Here is a 15,383-nt window from a genome sequence, read left to right on the forward strand (position 1 = left end):
GCAAGTAATAAACTAACCTCTCCATTAATATATCAAGGGAATGGAATCACTTCCCAAAACTAGAACATCTATTCTTAGTAGCAAGGGATTTGAGATTATGAAAATACCATCAATTCCTACAGAAAACATTAAAAGCCTCTGATTTGGATGAGGCCATTGTGACTATAACTACTGGACTATGGCAGAGAAATGTAACTGAATTGAGAACAATATTTTATCCAATGGGCCAAAAATGCCACCACCATCACTGCCATACATGTATAAATACACAGACACGCAGCTTAAAATACTTTATACTTTCCAAGATGCATATAGTTTGTGTTTTACATATTAATATATACACATACAAGCACACACAAACACGTATGTGAAAATGACTAAAGAAAATACCTGAGATTCCATTTCCCTCAGAGTCATTTCTGTTTCAGTTTGTGTGTAAAGTTGATTGGCCAGAATCCAACCTTGTAATTGTCTGGCATTCCGCTCTCCATATAGCTGCCTCTGACTCTCGTTGTACTTTTCTGCAAGCTAGAGATATAGTAAAGTTTTTGGTCTAATAGCATCAGGGAAAAACGTCCAAAAAGTTAATTAAGAGTATAACCTTTAACAAAGCTGTGAAAAGCAAGAGCTTATGGAAGACAAGGACTTTTTTGTCTCAAGAATTACTCCAATTTTAATTGAATAAATGACAGCTAAATTCATCAAAGAACAACAATTTTAAATACACACATATATAGTACTGTGAAAAAAAATTTACAGAACATTAAACTAGTTTCATTAGAGTTTCAAAGCTATAGACCTTACTGTAATATAAAAATGCCTAAATTAACATTTTTATTAGTGATTAAACTCAACTTTCCCTTCATTGCTCCATGCAGAACGCATATACTGAACACTTATCAGATGCCAATATTTATAATAAGGAATTTTAGCTAAAAATGCCATAATTCATTTTTAAGATAACATTTTTCTTGTGTTTTAATCCTACATAACATATATTTTACCAAATTGATGTAAGCAATATTGTTGACATAAAGTTAATCTGGGGAAAGGACATGGTTGAAGTTCTGACTCGGGGGTGGGGGGGGGTGATGGGCGGGACATGGCAATATATATAACCTGGACTTTTATACTCACATAATAAGCTGAAATATAAAAAAAAATAGAAAGTTTTACCGAAGATCAATTTACCTCAGACAAATAGTTTCTTAATATATTCATTTCTGCATTCAGTGTTTTGACAGACTCTTCAGCTTGTTGTTTCATTTCAACTTCTTTCCTGCATTCCTCTTCCTTTTTTCTTATCTCTTCTCGAGTGTTTTCATATAACAGATCAGCATTTCTTCTCTTCTCTCCTTCTTCTTTTAAGGTACATCTGCAATTAAATACACTTATCTTTTAAAATTAGTTTTTTGTAGAAAATACAAAGTCCACTTTATGATCTGCCTCTTCATATGTTGGTCTATTATCCTAATAAAATTTCCATGCTCTTGAATATTTTTCCTACTTCTCAGGTTTTTAATTTCTCATTTCAGTCTCTTCCAAAGGATATAAAGAGTACTGATGAAAGAACTATCTGCTAACTGATAAGTTTGTGTTACTAGTACCTCTGGTAAATATTATGGAAAAGAATACTGGCAATGATCCACTAAAGATACAAGTTGAAAGTTTCCTTGTTTTCACACAGTCATAATTACCCCTCAATTAGGGCAGATCATTTCAAGTTAACTAAGTTTTAAAAAGTCACTGTTTATAAACAAGCTTAGACATTCAGTAGAAATAAATTGTCAACTTCATGACATATTGCAGGTATCCCTAACAATAATTTACCGTGTAGGAGAGCACCTTCCCATGTCTTTCACAGAACATGTATCTACAGATTACCATGATCCAGGAACAGCCTAAGGAGTCCAGTATCTATTACCCCACACCTTTTGCATTTCTTTGTTTGGTAACATGTTCAGTGTATCTTGCTCATTATTTTATATTTCATAAAAAATTTTAAAATCTGCTTTGGATCAAGAGAAGATCTAATATTTAATTAAATAACATAGGATAATATGTATTTTAACATAGAACTCTGAATTAACTTTATCTCTGTATGAGAGAGTGATGTTGAAGAAACAAATCCGTAATTATGTTCCATGTTACTTTTTGTTCCATGCATATTCAGAATAAAAGCATATAAAATTTTTAAAATTCATTCTGGGTTGAGAAAAATGGCCATTTCACATTCTGTTCAATTGTAAATTAATATGAAGTTTCTTGAGAAAAAAATATCAATATTGATCAAAGATCTTTCTTTAAAAGTTCCTATACTTTCACCAAAAATTCTACATTGAAGAAATTATTCAAAGTAAATAGTTAGAAATGTAGGAAAATATTTATATCAAAGCTGTTCCTTGTAGCATTGATTATAATACAGAAAATTTTAAAATTCAAAACATAATTTCTGGAATAATGAGATTTCCAAATTTTAGACTTCTATGTAGCCATTAGCATTAAGAAGTAAAAGAATATGCATTTATTAGTAGACATATTCACAGTTTATAACTTACTGTCTTACTTTGAGGAAGTTCACACTCTACAACATCACAGATTTTACCCCTGTTAAACCCCAGAATGGAAGTAGCAATTACTCAAATTCTCCTGTAGATCTTTAGTGTGAAGTAAACAGTACATGCAAACATTTCTTTAAAACTAGGATGTCATACCTCAAAGTAGAGAGTTCACATTCCCATACGGCTTTTTCATAATTTAACTGTGACATTATTTTTTTGGCTTCATAGAGCTCATCTTGCAGAACGCTAACCTCGTTTTCCATTTTTCCAATTTTTATTGTGAGTCTTTCACACTCATTGCTTTTAAGTTCTACTAATCTTTGCTGGGAAAGAATGGCATCTTGCATTTTCAATAGGATAACAAAATCTGTATTAGGGAGAAAACAATAAAGATATAAAATACATGAGTACTTTTGGGATATAAAGGACTGCACATTTAACAGTCACTCATTCATACAATGAACAAATATATAGCGAGGGCCTGCAATGTGGAGGACCTTACACCCAGCTCTGAAGATAAAACAGATAAGACCTCTGTTCTTATTTAAATACTTTAAGTGTGGTCAGGAACAAAGACAATTATAAATTCAGATAGATGCTATAAGTAAAGAGAGTTCTATGAGCACTTAAGAAAAACTGATCTACACTGAGCCCAGCGAACTGTCTCTGAGGAAGGGATGGCAACACTGAAAAACAGAAGATGAAAGGAAGCAGTTGAGCAAAGGGAGAAGGAAAACATTCCAGCCACTCTACAGCCTGGGCTGAAGCTCCACTGCAATCTGCTTCCAGCCAAGTTGGAGGAACAGGTGCTGATTGACCTTCTTACTTGAAACAACCAGAACAAAATAGACAAGGCACATTAAACAACGATTTTCAGGACAGTGGACTTCAAGCAATGGAGACCATGATCCCCGAAAGAAAGGAAACAAGTGAGCTAAGCCTTATGAATGCCTCAGCTCTCTGCCTTGACAGACGTTCCAGGCCATGACTGAGGGAGGAAAAACCTCAGGTAGAGTCTCCCAGACTCCCCGAGTTGAGGTGATGAAGCTGAGAGTCTGGTAAAACCAAGGCAGAGAGAGATCACAGGACAGAACACTGGATAGGAGAGAATAGCACAGGGAAAGAAACCTGGAGACCTGCAGAGATCCCCTGTCGGGTATTTAGTAGAGTAACGAACAGTGCATGTGTGCTAGGAAACTACCTAAACCAAGGGTGGGGGGTGGGGAAAAGCTAAAAGAAATAGAGGAAACCATGCCTGGTGTTCACACAGAGCCAGGAAGAGTGGCCATTCCCATGAGCCAGGCTGGGAAAAAAATCATACTAGCAAAAAACAAGCAAATTAAAATTTTAAAAATATTTACAACTTCATCAAACAATGAAATACAGATAAAACTGGTAAAATCAAGAAAACCTATACACTGAAAACTATACAATATCACTGAAATAATTAAATTCCATTATATAATTGGAAAGATACCGTCTGGTGCCAGAACAATTGAATATCAATAACCAAAAATGAACTCAAAATGGAACCATAGATCCAAATATTAATATAAGCCCTAAAACTAGAAAACTTCCAGAAGAAAGCACAGTAGAAAGTCTTTGTGATCTTATGCTGGGCAAAGACATTTTAGACATGCTATGAAAATCAAAATCCATAATTGAACAAATAGATAAATTGGACTTCATTAAAACTATAAACTTCTTCTCTTTATAAGATACTACCAACAGAAAGAAAAGTTAAACCACAAACTGGGACAAAGTCCTTGCAGAAAAAAAAAAACAAAAACATTGTTAATAAAGTAAAAGTATCCAAAATATATTTTTAAAAACCTCCAAAAAGATAGTTCACAAAGAAGTCATACAGATGGCAAGTAAGCATATGGGAAGATGCTCAAGGTTATTAGTTATTAGGATAATGTATATTGAAACCATTATGATATGCACAATACACACCCACCAGAATGCCTAAAATTTAAAAATTCTAAAAAATGGCACAACATGGTGTTTGTGGCAATACAGCGCAACCGGAACTGTCAGATACTGCTGATGGCAATGAAAAACTGTACAAATACTTTGGAAAACAATTGAGTAGTTTCTTAATAAAGGAATATAAAGGGGCATGAGGAGACTTTTGTGAGTGATGGATGTTAACTATCTTGACAGTGGTGATGGTTTAATGTCTCCATATGTGTCCAAAATTATCAAAATGTATTTTTTATCTATGTCTTTATCATATATTAATTATGCTTCATGAAAGCCATTGATTAGAGCGACAAGCATCTAAGATGGTGGCTGGAACACAGAGAGAAAGAAGGGTAGAAAATTATGCAGTATAATGCTGGAGAATTGAGATCTTTAACCTTATAGCAATGAAAGGTGATAGCTGCGTTTTAAGCAAGGGAGGACCATGATGAGATCTGGAGTTTTCAAAATATATAATTATGGTTGAAGAGTAGACCACAGTTTGGGCAGCTAGGGTAGAAGGGAAAACAGTTTTAAGTGTATTCCAATATTCTAGGTGGGAGTTAATGGCAACCTGCCCTTGGCTATAGGTAGGAGGAGAAGCAGAGTCAACAAAAAGACTGGGCATGCCATTCACACAGAGAAAAACACAGTGGAATTATCATAACTCTTCAGCTGACAGTGCACAATATACATTAGTTCTAATTGTACATTAACATAAAGTATATTTCTGGGATGAACTCGTGACTATAGCACATCAGTGCTGTATGGTGCCGTGCTAAGCAATGGGTACATATATGTTACTTAGGATACGTAAGAAGGTCTTACATTTATACAATGGTTCTACCTTTACAATACATTCCAAGCTGTTCAACAAGCAAGATAAAATGCTGATAGTAAGAGGAAGGCAACTCACAATCCTCTGGGGCTGTTGCAGATGACCAAGTTAAGTCATCATGGTCACTCATAGACTGTATTTGTTCTTTCACCTACAAAATAAATAACACTGCTTCAATATGTCTCCAAATACTCATAGCATAAAAAAATGTACAGAAGTGCTAGTTATCCAACTTTTATATGAATAAAATCATAGGTTCTTCTAAAAGAAAGGGATTTTTGTTCGAAGGATACCTTTATCGATGCCTACTGCTTCTTACCACTTTTTCAAAGCAAATGACTTTACAACAAAATGTCCACTATTTTCTTATTTTATGTTGTATAATACATATTCTAACAATATTTTTGATAATTTATTTTTAAATACCTTGTTCTTTTCATTAGGTGTTTTCTTTGCAGGCCTGGAAAAATACAAACAATTTCTTTCAGAGAAACAATAAATATATGAAATACAAAGAATAGCTAAAACTTTTGTATATATAAATGTCTAATTTTTATATGATAAAATTCATATGTAAATTTATTTCTCCTCTTCAAAATGTTACAGGTAATTATATTTACAGGCAATATAAAATATAATAATTTTTACAAGGAAGTTTAAATGATAGAAAGTAATATGAAGAGATACAGAAAATATATTAATAATATCATAACAAAGAATTAAATTTAGATCAAGCTTTCTGACATTCAAAACAAAAGGAAACACATCTTAGCTACATTATTTGATAGAAAGAAATCTATCAGGGTATTTTTATTGTGATTATTCTCCTTTTCACTAAAAACAAGCTTTTACTGGCACTGAAACCTATTTGGGAAATCATACTTATGTCCTTATATGAGGGAAACGTTTTTCTCATGATGGTATTAGCTAGCTCATTCCGAACTTATTATGCAGATACTATGCATTATTTTAAGCACTGTGCATGTGGTAAACTCATTTTTGTCCTCACCATAATCCTGTGAGGTAGGTGACACATTAGGTATTTTATAAAGGAAGAAGCTAAGCACAGAAAGGCCACAGAACTTGCTCAAGCCCATAAAGCTTGTCCGTAGCAGACCCAGCATTCAAACCCAGGTTTCTGACTCCAAAGCATGGGTTTCCCCATGTGATGTGAAAGTAACATTTATTTTTAAGTGTTTTAAGTGAGATGATAGCAGAGGAAACAATATTATCATTCCATTTCTTTCCAAAATCATACATAATAACTTCTAAACCTTACAAATGTTTTCTTAAAAGGTTTTATACTCAACCAATTTTGGAAACATATTTTAATAAACTAAACATTTATTTTTTCTACAGAACGTCATCAGCAAGCATTCATTTATCTATTCAACTGTTCATTCATGCATTCAACAAATACTTATTCAGCATGTAATACATGTGAATGACATTGTTGGTACAATGAAACTTTATTTTATACTTTAGAACTTTATAATCCAAGGCCGGGCGCGGTGGCTCACGCCTGTAATCCTAGCACTCTGGGAGGCCGAGGCGGGTGGATCGCTCGAGGTCAGGAGTTCGAGACCAGCTCTGACCAAGAGTGAGACCCCGTCTCTACTAAAAATAGAAACAAATTAGCTGGCCAACTAAAATATATATAGAAAAAATTAGCCGGGCATGGTGGCGCATGCCTGTAGTCCCAGCTACTCGGGAGGCTGAGGCAGTAGGATTGCTTGAGCCCGGGAGTTTGAGGTTGCTGTGAGCTAGGCTGACGCCACGGCACTCACTCTAGCCAGGGCAACAAAGTGACACTCTGTCTCAAAAAAAAAAAAAAAAAAAAAGAACTTTATAATCCAGAAGTAATAATCTGTGGTAGATCATAATAGTTTGCTTTTTTATTGTACATGAAGAAAGCCCTCCCCACAATCTAAATAATTATAAAGTTGACACATATACCTGATACTTTAGAGCACCTTACCAAATCATAGGTATTTATTATGCTACTGGCAAAGGTACTGTAATATATACATGGTCAAAAAGGAATGTTTAAACTGTAATAAATATGCCTTAAGTGTCTGTGTGTTTTTACTACACTTTTTAAAAATCCTATCTATTACAGTTTAATTTTTAAGTCATCATTGGCATCTTTAATTCAATTAGAAAATTTCATTTCTGAACCAGTTCTGAAGAAATAACATCCTACTATAAAATCATACATGAATAGAACTTCTAAGGACAATTAGTTTACTACAAATGCTTAAAACGTAATGTATGAAGGTTTCTAGTGCTCAGACATGTAAACAAAATTAAATTTCCTTCTCTACTTGGTCATTCCCAACAGCATACAAATATATTCTCTAAAAGCTTCTAATTTAAAATAAAGAAATAAAACTCCCTTGAATCCCACATTCTTCTTCAGTTATTACCCATTTCTCCATTGCCTTTCCCAGGAAAATGTCACTCAAGAGCTGTCCATGCTGTCCACTACAGTCAGGGTTCCATGGTAACCATTTATTGAAACTGCTCCTTTCTTGAGCTACTTCACTTAGGACAATGGTCTCTAGTTCCATCCACTCTATAATAAATTACAACTAACTAAGGGGCACACACAGACACACAGGGAACTAAAAGTCATTGGAAATCAAACAGGGGGAAATAGGGAAAGGGGCACAGACCGCCCTGAAGGGTATACTGAACACTGCTCAGAGGATACAGGCACACTCACAGCCCTGACTCAAGTTTTACAAAACCCACCCATGTAACGAAAACATTTGTACTCTCTTAATATTTTGAAATGAAAAATAATAATACTTAGCTTAAAATACAAAAAAAAAAAAAAAGAAACTACTGCTCTACTCCTTGTCCAAGTTCACTTGTCCTCATCTTAATCAATCATTTCACAGCATGGATACAGTTGAGCATTCTCTAGTTTTGGCAGGCAACACTATTATATTTCCAGTAAAAGTAATCACTGCTGACATTCTTTTACAAGGACATAAAGGACTTATAGATTTTATGTTCCTTCATTCTATTTCACTTCAGGCGCTGTCATCATTCACACCTCCAGGTACTAAACTGGCCTGCGCATACACTGCTCATCACAGATTCGTTTGAGGTCTGTTTTTCATTTTCATTTTTCTTTACTTCCCTTATATGCAATGCAGGACCAGTACTTTAAAACAAACACATAAAAGAGATAATGTTTTCTAATAATTCTATTGACAATATATAAAAGGGAATTTTTTATAAACTTCTACATCTTCTCCATTTCAATTCACTTATTAATTTAAAAAAATATTATGAAGCACCAACAATATGCAAAGAAATACATATTCCTTGCTTCAAAAAAAAAGGTCAAATGCAATTATGATACAATGTGATACACAAGACTGAATCTTTTTGAAAAGTTCTACATGAGCCCAGGGAAGGCTTCACAGAACAGACAAAATACATAAAAGAAGCTCACCAGGCAAAAAGTAGGAGAAACCCAACCAACTTAAGGAAAGAATGTGAGTACCAAGATGAGGCACAGGGTGTCTAGGTGTTTCTTAGGAACTTGAAAGGAAAAGTGTAAAATACACAGAAGCAAATGCTGAGAGGTGAACGCTACGCTGACCTTGAATCCTACACTGAAAGCTGGGAGCTCACTGCCTACAAGAAATGATTCTTAGGCATAGGAGCAATAATTAGATTTGTGCTATATTTTTGGTTTTCTGTTTAAATATGACAATGTTTCACTTCAAAAGTTATAAAATAGCATGAAGCACACATAACATGAATGTAAGAAATCGGCAAATATCTTAGGGGAAATCCTTACTTTTAGAATACCTATATATCATTCTATATAGGATTTATAAATGGTAATATTGTGATGAATTATAATTTTGTTTGAAAATAAAATAATTTTTTGACTTTTATATACTTTTAGCCTAGCTAATTCTAATGTAAATAGTAAGATATACCAACAGAAAAGTGTATTTACTTTTTTGTGGAATAAACACATGTGTAAGAAAATCACTATCATATACGTATATGAATTTACAAAGAAACCAAAATTTCCCACAGGAGATTATGTTAGGAGTTGAGCATGAGCCTTTAAATATATCAAAAACAAAAACAAAAGTAACAGCTATAAAATGAATCATGTAGATAACTGTTCTGTTTAAGACTAAGCAGGCCAGAAAGAAAAGGGGGTTGGGGAGAAATCTTCCTGAGAGCAATTATCAAACAACTGCTCTTGACTCAAACTGCAAAATAAGTTTACGATTCTAGAATAACAAATAGTTTTCATTTTGAACATAGTTGATAGAAGGCTGATTTCAACACAAAATGTCTGGTCCTCACACTTAGAAAATGACTGATCTGTAGCCATGGTAACAAATAGCCACCCCCAAGTAGTTTTAAATCTAGTCAATCTATCAGTGACCACTGGCCTCATTCACCAATCAGTATCAGCCACTTGCTTCTGAGAGACAGCCAGTCAGACACAAACTCATTCCAATAAACATGCCTGGGAGTGCCCAGCACTCAACCACTGTGTCACTCAAATAACCGTGCTAGTACAGATGATGTCAACCCACGTATTCCTCTGAAAGGCTGCCAGTCCTTCAATGCCACTCTTCCCAAAACCCTGTGTAAGATCAGCAACTGCTCTGTCGGAAGAAACTGCCTCACCAGCATAGCTCTCTTACTAGAGAAAGCAATAAATTCCAACTTCATCTTCTTATTTCAGATATTGAAGGCTCACCATTCTTTGGAAAGAATTGTTAAGTCCATTAAAATTACCTCACTTATATTTTACTTTTCTTAATAAACACAAATGAAGTTTGCAATTCCTTTGATCTGTCTTACCATATGTAAAACAATCATCATTACAGTAAAAGAGTAAATACTGAGTAAACACATTATTGGGCTTTTCTCCCTAAATGAAAACAAATAAATATACAGAATATAGCTTATTAAAGTGTACGTAAGAATTCAAAAATGCATAACCGCTAGGTAAAGTTGTCACAATGAACCCATGTCACACTTTTAAATGAGATTTAGTCTAATGATTAAAACAATACCCACAGGGTAAACTCCATACACTCAGTTAATACAAGTGTATGGAGTAGGTCCTTATGACATTACATGCTAGGCTGTTTTCCAGACACAGGGGTATGGCAGTGAACACGCAAAAGTCCTATCATGAGAGTGAAGGAAACACACAATGACAGTAAACAGAAAAGCTGGGCAAACTGCATCATATGTTAGAGGAGAAAAGGTAAAGCAGGATAATGAAATGTTTATGTGTCGGAGAAGAGGCATGGTGGAAATGTTAGCATGTCTAGAAAAAGCCTTGCTGAGAAAACAGTTGTTAAGGAAAGAACTGAAGAAATAGACAAAAGGAGGCCAGAAAGATTTCTGAGGAAAACCATTTAAAATAGACAGAACTGCCAAGTACAGAGGTGTGCCTGTAGAGTTTAAGGAATAGTGAGAAGTTCAATGAGGCAGTAGCAGAGCTAAAGGGATTTAAAAAAATGGAAAATTAAGGCAGAGGGACTAAAGATCAGATCACGTGCTTCCTTTTAGGTATTAAGAAGAATGGTGACATATACTCTGACTGAAATGGGAGGCAATTGGGATGTTCTGAGCAGAGCAATGACATCCTCTGACTTGTTTTAATATGAGCACTGGGTTAAGCATTGATGGAAAGAGGACTAGAAAAAAAAGACCATTTAGGAGTGCGTTACACTCATCTAGACAGCAGATGGTGGTGGCTTAGACATTGGTGGTGGCTTCACCAATCTGTGAATGGTTTCTGCATCTATTTTGAAGGAAGACCTGACAAGATTTGCTGACAGATTTGGTATGAGATGTCAGAGACAGAGAGGGAGAAAAAAAGAGAGAATGAGAGAGAGAGAGATGTCAAGGATTACACCAAGGTTTTTGCCAGAGTAACTGAAAGGGTTCCCATTAACTCCAGTAGGAAAGACTCCATGATGAGGGTGAGGTATAAGAAAGAACCTCAATAGCTCAATTTTGGACCTCGTAAGCTGTGATACCTAATAGCTAACCAAAGAGGGAGGTCAAGTAGGCAGTTTTGTCTATAGGTCTGGAATTAAGAAAATCATTAGCACACACAAGGTAGTAAAAGTCATGAGAAAGAAGCCTGAGGACTGAGCCCTGGGACACTTCAATGTGCGAAAGGTGGGGTGTGAGGATGAACACACAAAACAGACTAAGATGGATGAACTAGAAAAGAAGGAGGAAAAACCAGGTGAGTGAGTGATATACTGAAAGTCAAGGGTAAAAGGGATTATGGAGGAGAGAGTTTTTCACTGGAGAAAAGATTGCTGACAGAGTGAGTAAAATGAGGTCTCAGAAATTATATCTAGATTTATTAAAGTGAAAATCAGTGGGAACTTTGAGAAAACCAATTTTGCACTAGAGGTGGGAGTGAAAATTGCTGGAATGAGTTCAAGAGTGAATGGCAAAGAAATTCAAGTCCATGTGCAGACACTAGGCAGTTTTTTCAAGGCCATCATACCTAAGTGGCATGATCATGGACACTCTAATGTTCTTCTTGTTTAGCTATATATTTCAATCACTATAAAATAATTATATAGTATATTTTCACACTTTAAATGTTTCCAAATTGTATACATATGGCATTTTAAAAAACGCCAGACCAAGGTATTAAAGAATAAATTCACAAAAATTATAGAATTACAAGATCCTATGAACATTTCTAGATCATATAAGCTGATTTTTGCTTATACTTTTGCCCATACTTATAAAAAAGACCATAGAAACACCAAAACATTCAAAAGTAGTATTTTTGCCTTTAGAAACATCATCCAATTGCAGGATATTTTATACTCATCAAATATAGAAAGCAATCACTCATACTAAAATACTGATTCAAGGACAGGAATAAAAGGGGTAAATGCACAAAATAATCTCATTTTTAAACTGAATGTTTGTAACATATAAAGTCACTGTAGAAAATACGGTATGATGCATACTGACGTATATTTAAAAGGAAGGTTAATGCCATGAATTCAGGCTATCTTTACAAAGAAGATTCACCACATTAGCAGCACCTTGGTGTTGGCACGGGGGTCAGCAAATTAGTGTCTTGGGGCCAAGTCAAGCCCGCTGCCTGTTTTCATAAGTAAAGTTTAATTGGGACACCACCATGTCTATTTATTTACTGTCTATCACAGTTTGTGGACTACAATGAACAGAGGCCCTGTGGTTCACAAAGCCTAAATCATTTACTATCTGGCTTTCTACAGAATGAGGTGGCCAATACCTGGTTAGTAGATTAAAGATCCTTTGATGTATTTTAGTAAGTTTTACCCAAAATATGAAAATGTATATATGGGATATGGATATGCAATCCCTTGGCAATATCTGGATTAATGTGAGGATCCAGCAGGTGAGCACTCATGCATTGAGAACAAAACCCCAACAAATCAATAATTAGCAATTCTGTTGGGAACAAGGTAGAGCTGCAGTGTAGCATGCAGCATCCTTTTGAACCTCAGCAGATATTACAAGAATTCTAACATAATTTGCTTAAGATGTGTCATCAAACTATATGCTTTAAATATCCATCAATTGTGAAGTAATCAGTACACTACAGATCTAACTTTGTTGTTTAAATGGTTGCATATGACATTATTATATGGACATGACAATGTAACTATTTCCTTCTTGATTGGTATGTAGACTACCTCGAAGTTTTTGAGATGATGATGTTACAGTAACTATCTTTAACATGCATATACATGTATGCACGTAACACACTTGTATAAATATTCTGAACACACATATATTATAGATCTTTGACATACATAGGCTATCTATTTTATGAATATATTGGCTTCTTGTATGTTATATACAATATAGAATAAATGTCCTTAACTCGTATGTGTTTACATGTGTTTCTACAAGTCATGTTTTCCTGCAGCATCTAGTCCCAGATCCTAAGTTCCTGGTAGGCCAAAGGAGTGACATATTTGAAGTGTTGATACATGGTACTAAATTACACTTCAAAAAGGATTTGTCAATTTTATTTACCAACAGTGTATCAAAATGCATTTTCCTCACATTTGCCAACACTGCTAATCTTTTAATAAAATGCCAGTATCATTGGAAAATATGTTACATCATTAATGCACATTTTTCTGATCACCGAGCAAGGCTGAATATACCTACAGAAAGCATAAAATTTGTTAATCATGAATATTAGTCCAATTAGAATTAATTGTATAGCACAATAAAATTATCTACTGTTAAATATTGCTACAGGCTTACCTATCACACACTTCATTCTCCATCCTAGGAAATTGCCAACTGTCAGTTTTTCTACTCTTTCTTTCTTGAAGTAATGCGTCATCGTCACTGTCATCACCAGCACCATCACATAGGTTTTCTGATGCTGCCATTTTATTGCTTTTGTGCTTCTCCTTTTCTTCAACCTTTAATGAAAGCTTGATAGTACGAATAATTGTTATTACCTTATCAATAAAAATAACTTTTTCTCTTTTCATTGATTTTATCCCTTGACTCACCTTAACTGTCATATTTTTAATCATTAAATATTTTGTGCTTACTTGAATATTATTGTACATAATTACCATATAATTATAATTATTATGGTATTATTGAAATTTTTATAAAGTCTACTTCATTTCTGTTTGAGTGAATGAAACAGAATTTTCCCAAATTTCTAAAAGGGCCCTTCTTAATTTTTTGCTGTTATTCACATCCACTCTTCTCTGGATAATAGGAATTTCCACCCCCATTTGACTGGCAGAGACAGAAAGAAAAAGACAAAGACATAAATCACGTCTTCTTCTGTCTTATCACCTGGATTTTACGTTAAATGGCCAGATTTAGAGGATGCAATATTGTAAGGCTTCAGGAACAGAGAGAAAGCTTTCCCTTTTCTGCACCAAGTTAATCTTTTGACGCTGCCGTTTATCATTCTTTTTTCATTTGGATAGAGAAATATCAAAAGACGAAGATACACACAAATGTATATGAACCAAGTTTGTCACCACACAAGGAGCAGAGTGCAAGTGCTCAGTTGCTGGTGTGGAGTCCTGAAAAATGAGATGCTTCCCAAATTTCACATTCAGTAGCCATACAATTTTACAGTTGGAGGATGTACAGTATAAAGTAATTATCTATTTTAGCTCCTTCACCTACTGATAACTGGAGTAAAACCGAGAAAGATTAAATGATTCATTCAAAGCTCCTAAAGTGGCATTACCTAGCAATTTCTGACAAAAAAAGAAAAAGAGATAGTGGAATTGCATCATGCTGAATCAGGTAAATTACGAGATTAAACTAGTCAAAAACTAGTCAGATAAATTAACTGTCTGACTTTGGCAAAATAACTAAATGCCTTAATTGGGGGGCAGGCCTCATCTACATCGACATTTAAAAAAGAGTATCTCTAGATTTTTGTGTAGCTTTAAAACTCAACGTACAGAACTCACCTTTCCATTTTGGAGTCAAATACTGTATTTTTGGCTGGGGATTTTTCTACTCATATGATCAAATCATACTTGTCAAATCTTATACCATATTTGCAACATAATGTAAATTCTGATTTCACAAACATTTGAGAGTGGCGATTTTAAAAGCTATGTGGAACTATATATGTTTCTGGTCAATAATATTTAAAGTGGTTATGATGGAATTTTAAGTTCCAACAGTTTGAATCAAATAGATGAATCTTGCACACATAAAAGCACATTAAACAGATTCACTTGGCTGGGCATATTTGTTGCAAATCTCAAGGTTAGTCACATATTTATCTCTTCTCAGTCACTGCTTCCTTCCCACTGTATTTTCATCTTATTGTTCAAATCAATGCAATTCATCTTTAAGTCACTAGGGGGTGAAAAAATCCTAGACCTTACTACATACTTTTATTAACTTATTTTACATTTATTCTTGTTGAGATGATATGGCATATGAATGAATTAGCTTCCCAGTCCTTAGGCCACTTGGAAGACTGG

General features: G+C 34.5%; 1 protein-coding gene across 1 annotated transcript in view; it reads right to left on the reverse strand.

The window, feature by feature from the left end:
• Positions 1 to 13,837, reverse strand: part of LOC123629775 (ankyrin repeat domain-containing protein 26-like) — a 46,477-nt gene extending 32,640 nt beyond the window's left edge. The window contains exons 1-6 of the mRNA XM_045539167.1: positions 13,669 to 13,837; positions 5,791 to 5,824; positions 5,443 to 5,515; positions 2,715 to 2,928; positions 1,192 to 1,375; positions 391 to 528 (exon numbers count right to left, since the gene is read on the reverse strand). Of these exons, the coding sequence (XP_045395123.1) occupies positions 391 to 528; positions 1,192 to 1,375; positions 2,715 to 2,928; positions 5,443 to 5,515; positions 5,791 to 5,824; positions 13,669 to 13,799 (774 nt within the window). The 5' untranslated portion in view covers positions 13,800 to 13,837. The remainder of the gene's footprint in view (positions 1 to 390; positions 529 to 1,191; positions 1,376 to 2,714; positions 2,929 to 5,442; positions 5,516 to 5,790; positions 5,825 to 13,668) is intronic.
• Between the last annotated feature and the right edge of the window lie 1,546 nt (positions 13,838 to 15,383).

Source organism: Lemur catta, unplaced genomic scaffold (assembly GCF_020740605.2).
Source record: "Lemur catta isolate mLemCat1 unplaced genomic scaffold, mLemCat1.pri scaffold_43_ctg1, whole genome shotgun sequence".
Lineage (NCBI taxonomy): Eukaryota > Metazoa > Chordata > Mammalia > Primates > Lemuridae > Lemur > Lemur catta.